This window comes from Carya illinoinensis, chromosome 8, assembly GCF_018687715.1.
Source record: "Carya illinoinensis cultivar Pawnee chromosome 8, C.illinoinensisPawnee_v1, whole genome shotgun sequence".
Lineage (NCBI taxonomy): Eukaryota > Viridiplantae > Streptophyta > Magnoliopsida > Fagales > Juglandaceae > Carya > Carya illinoinensis.
The window spans coordinates 15,420,146-15,429,868 of NC_056759.1; the positions used below are offsets into that span (position 1 = coordinate 15,420,146).

A 9,723-nucleotide genomic window follows, 5' to 3' on the forward strand; every position below is an offset into this window, starting at 1 on the left:
AAAGAGAGGTACTAACACACTCCATCCTCCCAAAAAGGAGTTCAAACACCCACATTCCTCCAACGGAAGAGTGAGACAATCACCCACATTCCTCCAAAGGAGGAGTGGGACTTTACTGCTATGGACATCAAGTCCAATAGCCTATTTCTTTTTATTTATAAAATAAAACAAAACAAAGTACCTAAAAAATACAAAACACATGGCCCAGTCTAAATCAAAACATATGAGCCCAGTCTTAACACATGGGCCCATTAAACAAAAAAACACATGGACCAAGTTTGATTGCAAGTGGGAGCTCTTAGGGTTTCATCATAATGTTTATGCCGCCGGCCACCTTCCTTTCCTCAGCAAGTCCACCAACACACGAGCACCGGCTTCCACAAGTGGTTCACTGGAGCTGCGTTTCAGCATGAGCACAGGCTTCTACACATCCGCGAGTCAACGTTTCTGCACCTCTCCCGCTCGCATGTTCCCCCTCGCATTGAGGACCCATCCCATCCTACACTGCAAACCGCCCCTCGCCTAGGAACAATATACTTCCCCCCATGCACTGCATACCGCCACTCCAGAAGCCATTGTTACCTTTCGGTAACATCCATTATGGAGTTTCTGTACTGGGCAGACCAGCCACGTCTGCAAGAGGACTTAATCCTCTGTTTTATGCTATGAAAACATAGCATTTACATTATTCAAATCCAAAACGCCGCCAGCTCAGGTTGCACCCAATCTACTGAGAGCAACCTCCCCACCAACCGAGAATGTCCTCCCCTTTTCGAAACAGGGGTCATGCACATCCGCAGGAGCCTCCATGTTTTTCTGCATCGCCACTCCCCCCAAGAAACTGAAGCCCATCCCGTTCTTTCTTCAACCACTTCCTGCACTTCAAGTTTTTGACTAGAGAGAGAGAGAGAGAGAGAGAGAGAGAGAGAGATGAACCACCAAGATCTTGGGCTAGGTTCATGAGCCATGGCATCACGCCTTCACCGCAGTCCATCATTGAGCAACCTTATTCCAAACACCAGGCAAAGCAAAAACAAAAAAACAAGCTAGCTAAAAAATAGTAAAACAAAAAGAGGACGGAGGGGGGAAGGGGAAGCGAGGAGGGAGCTGAGGCTCCCATCACCCTATTGGGACGGCTCTAGATTTTCTTTTAGAGAGTGGTGGGAGCTTCTCTCTCTAAAAACGAAGTGTTGTATTCGTAAAATCCCAATATTAGACATTACTTAAACCTTATACTTGGCAATTATACAATGAATAATTTATGATTTATTAAGTCCATTAATTTAAAATATTTCCAACACAAAGGTTTTCTCCCCAATGTATATGTGGTTTTTCTCCACCAAAAGTTGTGCGTTATCAATAAAATCAGGGTGTCATTTCTCTTTCTTTGGAAATTGCTCATACTTTATGCTTTATCTTGGTTAAGATTCATTACATATATATTATTTTCTCTTTTTAAAAAAAAAAAAAATTAACAAATCTGTGTTGTACATAAAAAATTTCGAATCAGCTCCAATTTTACAAATTCCATTCAATATAGATAACAGAAAGCACCTAGACTCCTGCGTAAAGATTTATAGTTCTCTGATTTAAAAAACACGAGATTAAATTTGAAAAATAAAAGAAAATTTCTCAATACTAAACAATTTAAAAAATAAAAAGTTAACGAAACAAAAATGGCCGGTTTAAGGTAGTGGTCTCCCCTCCCACTGGCATGGACGTCCAATGTGCTTGGGAATATTGTAACCTCATCCCATTTTGATATTGAAATGTTGGCTTCTCATTCAGTGATATTAATATGTTGCTAATTTGGCTCATCCCATTTGGATGGTTAGCCAACTTTTTAAGACTTTTTTGACGTTAGATCAAGTATATATGTCCATAGAAAGTAGTAGTACGTACTAGACATGCATCCCTAACTAATTTGTAGACAACATGAGCTAGCTAGGAAAAGAGTTTATTTATTTGTATTTTATATTTGGATAATTAGTATTTTGGTCCAATCTTTTATGTTTTATGCCGGCCTAACCCATATGGTAATTTAGGGCAAGCATGGAAAACCAAAACGTCGATAAGAATCATGCAACCCTGCCCAAGCTATTCAAAACTATAAGGAAATTAGCCATAATTAATATGTTCTTAAACTACTCCATTAATAGGGTTATCTATAAAATGCAAGATGCTGTTTATTTATAGACAATGAAGGCATAATATGATTCAATATCTAACGTCTAGACTAATGCGTGCTATGATACAATAAGGTATATAGTCAATTTATTCGCATGCATGCACACATTAATGTTACAAACGATCAATACTGAACACAGAATAACATTTCACTCATAATCAACTTCTAACTTTAAAGCAATTGCCAGATCTCTTTTACGTGATAACCATCACATGACATTGCAATCGGTACTGTCAGCAGCCGATGAGATTTTGCCTGTTACTTTTGTTGTGATGTTTGCTCCTAGTTTTGCAAATGCCTTGCCGATTCGCTCGCTTTTCTGAAATTTGAACGATTACAAATTATATAATGAGTTATGTGTAATTCTATAGAGCATATACAAAAAGAAGTAGTAAATGGAGATTGTTGGTTCATCATTCTAATTTATCTTGTATGCATGCCATAGAAACAGTTCGATGAAGATCTATAAATTGGTTTCATGTAGAAGTACTGACTAAATAGTCCTCACAGTGCTTTAAATAATATCGACTCGACTTACCCCATTAGTAATGGTTTCCCATGCAGAGAGATAGAACATCTTCTTTATTCTTTTTGGTATGAAGTGTAGATTAATTAGATTTAGGGCTGTCAGTTTTTGACACAAACCAGACATGTAATAACAGAATTAGGGTGAGAGTATTCCAGTTTGGGTAAATTCATGTCGACCCAAATTGGCCAAATCAAGAATCGGGTCGTATCGGAATCTAGTTTCTCTAAATAAAGGGGAGAGAGTATTCGGGCTTATGGGTCAATCCATTTTCTTTTGGAGGGATAGAAATAGTCAATGTTGTTGTCTCTTCTCGGGTGAAAATTTTTGGTGATCTGTTCATTAAAGAAACAAGGTACTTGGTTGAAGCAAGCAACCAAGTCCGCCAGTTGCCAACTGAGCTCAAACGAATCCAATGTTTACAGAAAGATGCAGATGTGAAACTTAATTAATAAAAACGAGACCATGAATGCATAAACAATTGGCCGGGTTGAAAGCATAAGAGATATTGCTTATGATGTCGAAGATGTCATTGAGACCATTGCTTATGAGGGTTGCCATAGGTAGGCATAGAGAATTTACTCAAGAGGTTTGCTTACATCTTAGTCGGGTCAAACAAGTCGTGTGTGGTGTCCAGTAGACCCGATCCAACTCGTATAAATAAATGGATTTATGTATTGTGCAAAGTTGACCTATATAATAAACTATTGGGTTCGTGTCAAACGTGTCTAAATTGTAATTTATTATTTATTTCAAATTTAGGTCGAGCCAAATCGACACGAACCTACACGACATGACTCGTTTGGCATCTTTAATTAGATAAAGCAAAATTACTTATAAATATTTATTTTACATATGAATTTATTAATTGGTCATGGAAAGTCTATTCGCCCCAATTATTAATTTATCCAAGAATTTTGAGTTTTATCAAGTTTTTTAAAATCACATATCTAACAATGAATTCTAATATATATAAGATTTGACTTTGAGATCACATGGAAGATCGAAGTGAAAGAGAGAATTACCCGGTAACGATGTATGTTTGCAGCTTTTTGATTTCCAGCTTTTTCCTGCATCAAGAAGTTGCTTTTATAATTAGTAACAACGTCTCACATATAATTGAGAATTGTTTTCATCCTTTAATTTTAGCAATGGTAATAAGATTCAAATTGAGTGGTATATATGAAATGTATGAATCATGTGGGTGCAACAAAAGTAATTAATAATGGAAAATAAGATAGAAGAAGTAGAAGAGAGTACTATTAAATTAGGGCAATGCTAATTGTATTTAAGAAAAACTTGTAAAAAATCTACTTCTACACTTGTCAGTTATTGATATACTAAAAACTATAAAATTTGAAGTGGAAGATTTTAAATTTTAAAAAAAATCTCATAAAATGAGTCTTGTACGTTTTTTTTAATTAATTTGTAACTAAAACTGTAAGTACATATAGTACTACTCATTAAATTATAGGATTTTAAGTCTTCAATCCATATATATATGTATGTATGTACGTGTGTGTTTGTGTATATATATATGTTTGTGGGTGTATATAAGTATCGGAATGGACGATAATGATTCTTCCCATTTCAAGTAAAATGGATAGATATCCATCTCAAGTAAAACTGAATAATATCCATTTAATATAAATATATATAAGGTATTTTTGATAATTTCACTTGACAATATTTTGTGAAATAACAAAAAATACTTAAAATTTTGCATTAAAATAGCTATCCATTTAAAGTGAGAGAATAAGGATTCTTTTTATTTGCATCTTCTTAATTCATTAATGCATCGTTTTACTACGTTAATTTTTGTTTTATCATTAATTAGAAGTCACACGTAGGCTAATAAGTAATTTCATCATCTATACTTCATGTTGCTTATAATAGGGATGACATCCCGTTATCTAGAGTGAGGAAAACATGTACCTGAGACGTGGAAATTAGAGAAAGAAGTGAATGACAATTACATGTTAATTATAATGAGAGTTTTACCTGGTCAGATGCATTTGCGACTTCTTTTTCCTACATCAAAAAATATTATTTGCTGGTCAGCAAGAAGTACTACTCACGCATGCATGGTTGATACACAAATTTATACACACATACGTAAGTACCCACATACATCCATATATACATTACGTGTGCATATGCTAAAACTTTACGCAATTGCTGATGTATGCAATTTTCTATATATGCATCATAATTGCATGTTTTGAAGAAGCTCAAATGAGTCAAGTCAAACTTATGTGTGTGTTTTTTATTAGGGAAGAAAATTTCTATTTATAATTAGAAGAAAAATTTTAAAATTTAGAATCTTACAAATCAAATTTTACAATTTAGATGATGAGGATTAATTGTACACTCTATACACTAGATTGATAATAGAATATATAACTCAAGTAAGGAAAAATCTGAGCCAAGTCCAGTGTAAGCAAATGAAAGATGGATATGTTTGAATGAGAAAGTGATATGATTGAATATATTAGGATTAATTAGGAAAGAATTTTAGTGTAGAAGACAATATATATATATATATATAAAGATATAAAAAAGAGAGAGATTACCTGGTAATTAAAGACTTCTAAATTTGCTTCGGTTGCAATATTGATTTCCTAAATCAAAAAACATATCGCTTTTATCATGCTAACAAGAGTACTGATCATATATAAGACTCAAATTTACTGGTATAAAATAAACAATAACGATACCGTTTAAGAAAATTAAAGACAATTATACCTGATGATCCGATAATTTAGAGACATATTGACTTTCATTTTCATCCTTTTTGACCTGCACCAACAATCAATTGCTTTATAAAAAAGTCATGCAAGATTGCCCACTACAAGAAAAACAGATTTTTGCTTCCAAAATTGCAAAAATCCGGTTTCTCTTGTAGTGACCATTCATATTATATAGATCTAAGAAGAATTAGTACACGACACATATTATAAGTCGATCGATTAATGAGAGAATTACTTGGCCAGATTCATCAACATCTTGTTTCATTTTATTCTCGTACTTTTCCTGCATGAGAAAGTTGTTGCAGCTATTAGAAGGGGAATTCAACAAAATTAGTGTTATATATTATATACAGGCATCGAACCAGAATTACATGATCTGAGGAGGATCCAATTAATTCAGCATAAAAATAAAAATATAATAAATATTAATTAATATTAAAATAATATATTAAAAATCAACTTATATTTTGCTAACAAAGGATATAAAAAGACAAAAAAAAAAGAAAGAAAAAAATCTCATAATATATATGTATATATATACTTTATCTTTCAACTTCACTAACCATCAAAGTGGCCGAACCCCACATGTGGTTCTTTGAATGTGAGTGAGGAAAAATAGACTTGGATCAATGTTTTGAACGCAAACATATATATAATTTTGATTGGGATCGACCTAGCTTTATTTCTTAGAATATAATCTAATGGTGTGTGTATATATATATATATATATATATGTGCGCACGCGCGCGAGAACAAGGAGTTTATAGTTTATATTTTATATACATACAAAAATACATATATTACTGCATACATACACAAGCTAGATTGAAATTTACACAACGAAATATACGTTTTTTTGGTGTCACGCATGCTTTAGAAAAAGTTTAAATCAGTCGCGTCAAGCTTATGTGAATGAAGGAGGCTTTATATGATGGAATAAGAGAGGGATGTGATTAAATATATTAGGCTTAGGACAAAGTTTTCGAGTATCCTCACATTAATCCATCAATTATAAGCATGACTTAATGTGACCAAGCAGGAACAATTAATTTAAACAACTATGAAGTCAACAAAGATGTTTATACCTGAACTGGGTCTACTTCCGTTTCCGATGAACGTTTGATGTTCCGACGGAGTAAAGCGTAGTTGTCCAAGAAGACTGCATCTTTATGGTGTTGAAAGTTTTTCTTCCGGTAACAGATGGAGCAGAGGTCATAGCTATTACTGGTGGAATCAAAGCATTTGACGCAAGTGAAATACAGTCCAGTAAGAAACTTTTCGCAGCCATGACAATACAGTAGCCTCTTGCTTTGATGCAGATAGAACAAGGTGATAAACTCGTCGAAATCCAGGCTGCCATCACGATTTACGTCTAGCTCCTTGAACAAAGAACAAGCAACACTTTTGGGAAAACTGTCTGGCAGGCAGATATCCAAGAAATCAGTTAGGCTTATCGTCTTATTGTTTTCCAAATTCATCTTTTGGAAAGCATCCCGGGCTTCCTCCTGTTGCTGCTTTGTCGAGTTTGCGTAATAAGCTTTAGCAACCTCACAGATCTCCTCCATTTTCCCCTCAGAACAATTTTGCAATGTTATTGCATGGCCGGACAACTCCCGTATTTATGCAAAGGTTAGAGGAGGCACGGTTTCACTGCCACTTGCACAGAAATTGGCGTGACATGAAATACTAAATTCGAATATTCACGAGTCCGAATTGAATTTAGAAATAAGTACAGAACTTGTCCTCGTATATCCAAAAAATAAATATAACAAGTCTCCAAGTTGGTTTTACATTACAACTACTCTTTTCCAGTATTATAATTGTAGGTCCTGCAAGCAGCACAACATCATCCTGCACAGATCGAGAAACATAGCCAAGTGGTTTTAAAAAAACTTATCTGTAATTGTGAGCTGTCAATTCCAACTGTAACTAGAATCCAAAAAGCTTTGGTTTTGCATCCAAGTTGTAATTTTCTATTGCAAATTTACACACTTCACGATTTGTAATTTTTCAAGATCAGTTCTATAGATTGTTGCATTCCTTGAATCTTAGTACGTATATACGTAGATGGTCTGAATTTTTTCAGGGAATCCAGTCTCATGTATGTAAAGCATTGAATGGTTCTATTGCATGCAGGTTCATTGCACTTTGACTTGGTAATATTTTTTTTTTTTTTTTTTTTTTTTTAATTTTTTAAAGAAGAAACACTTTGTAATAAACTTACTACGTGGTGGCCAAGGGAAAGTTGCCACGAGAAGTGCAGTACGTACTCTTCATTGTACTCTCTTCGTCCGCTTTATACAGAGGACGACTTAACAACTTAATTGGACTTAAAAAAAAAAAAATGAGATCGACCTTCTCCCCCTCAATTTGCTGAAGGTAGCTGATGAAGGGAAGATTCCACTAACGCGGGCAGCTAAAAGGGGTATATTAAACTGCTCCTTTTTAAGTTGAAGATGTACTTCATGCATGCGAGCATGATCATACGCTCTCAAAAGGGAAGATTCTGATTCCCCCATTTTTGTTCACACCGATGTGATACATTAATTCTCAAAAGCTTGAGTAGCACCGCTCTTTGTTACACTTAGGTAAAAATCATCTTCTAATTTTTTTCAATTTTTTTATTCATAGTTTTTAATCATTTTAAAACATTTTTTAAAAATATAAAAAAAATATCAATACACTACTAATCACATCCTTCATCATTAAATAAAAAAATTAAAAAAAAATATTAAAACGCATGAGTTTTCAAAATGAGGTGTTAAAGTGAGTGGGGAAAATAACACTTTTCTTATATGAATGATGCATTGAAATTAATTTTGTAAAGTCAAGAAAGGGAGAAGGCCAAGAAGGAATAGGACTCTAAATACGTACCCTAATACGTAATCTAGAAGGGAGAGTGCGTGGTCATGAGCGTGGAATTAGAAGGAATGGTGGCATTGCCTCTAATCGGATGACAAGAAATTAGAAATATTAATGGACAACGACTCAATAGAACGCGGACAATATTCTGGTAAACGAGGAGGTCACTGTATTATAATACAGGGCTAAAGATATAAAAAGAAAAATTACAAGTTCCACTTGAATTTATAAATTATAAGTACGAGTTCCACATGGCTAGGTTAATGTATTTTATCTTATTTTATTACAACTGCACTCTTTATTATCTATATCTTTTCGATTCTTTCAACCACTTCTTAAGACTTTTCAACTTCGTACATAATTTAAAACGTGGGTCTTCTCAAAAGACATCTGTTCATCATGATCCACTTGTCGTGAAAAACTAGCTAGGTTTACCCGACAATAAAGTTATAAAAAGACTTGGAAAGGTTTTCTCAGCTGGAGCAATTCAACCAATTTGGACTAAGAACTTGCGAATTATATTGAATGGGAGAGCGGATTAAGTGGGTCACAATTAGTAATTTCTCTGCCAGCAAGTGGCATGGAGCTAGCTTGGCATATTGCTTCACGCCATTGACGGAATACAGGGCACTATCGAGGTGGGGGCGTCACTAGTGACCCAGTTAAATAAACAAGTCTCACGTAAGCTCTTTGTAAAAAAGTAGGTCTCACTAAAATTTAATAGATTTTTTTGTTTTTAACATTTAAGGTAGTCTACTTTTTCACAAATTAAAAAAAAAAAAATTGTGTGAATCTTATTTATTTGAGATTTGTATAAATCATTAATTCTCTTATATATGGATGTTGCTGCCATGACTAAAATATACCGAATTACTTTAAGGAAAAAATCTCAAGCCCTCAACTTCTAAATGCATACCCTAATACTAATTACTTTCAAAAAAAATATTCAGACACCATTCGACCATTACTCAAGGTGGTGGCCGTCAACTTATGAAATAGTTGAAATAATTGCAAAAGATTTAAACTGTTGCTCAGAGTGGTAGCATCAGACAATAGAAAATGGATTTCTGTATTTTAAGTCTGATCAAGTTGATTTTTTATTACAACTGCACTCTTTATTATCTATATCTTTTCGATTCTTTCAACCACTTCTTAAGACTTTTCAGCTTCGTACATAATTTAAAACGTGGGTCTTCTCAAAAGACATCTGTTCATCATGATCCACTTGTCGTGAAAAACTAGCTAGGTTTACCCGACAATAAAGTTATAAAAAGACTTGGAAAGGTTTTCTCAGCTGGAGCAATTCAACCAATTTGGACAAAGAACTTGCGAATTATATTGAATGGGAGAGCGGATTAAGTGGGTCACAATTAGTAATTTCTCTGCCAGCAAGTGGC

The 9,723-nt window shown here is 34.2% G+C and overlaps 1 protein-coding gene across 1 annotated transcript; it reads right to left on the reverse strand.

Moving 5' to 3' along the window:
- Positions 1 to 2,143: 2,143 nt before the first annotated feature.
- LOC122274150 lies at positions 2,144 to 7,068 on the reverse strand. The gene is made up of 7 exons (XM_043083121.1): positions 6,550 to 7,068; positions 5,700 to 5,747; positions 5,460 to 5,513; positions 5,288 to 5,335; positions 4,716 to 4,745; positions 3,740 to 3,784; positions 2,144 to 2,507 (listed from the first exon to the last, which is right to left on the reverse strand). Exons 1-7 carry the CDS (start codon positions 7,027 to 7,029, stop codon positions 2,397 to 2,399), a joined length of 816 nt encoding a protein of 271 aa, XP_042939055.1. The 5' UTR covers positions 7,030 to 7,068; the 3' UTR covers positions 2,144 to 2,396.
- Between the last annotated feature and the right edge of the window lie 2,655 nt (positions 7,069 to 9,723).

What these genes read in the sequence shown, in the direction of transcription:
- LOC122274150 (XM_043083121.1), bottom strand. Translation starts at nt 7,029, where the DNA reads ATGGAGGAGATCTGTGAGGTTGCTAAAGCTTATTACGCAAACTCGACA. An exon ending in ATGTTGATGAATCTGGCCAA is followed by an intron (nt 5,514 to 5,699) that starts GTAATTCTCTCA and finishes TTGTTGGTGCAG; the next exon opens with GTCAAAAAGGATGAAAATGA. An exon ending in CTAAATTATCGGATCATCAG is followed by an intron (nt 5,336 to 5,459) that starts GTATAATTGTCT and finishes TTTTTGATTTAG; the next exon opens with GAAATCAATATTGCAACCGA.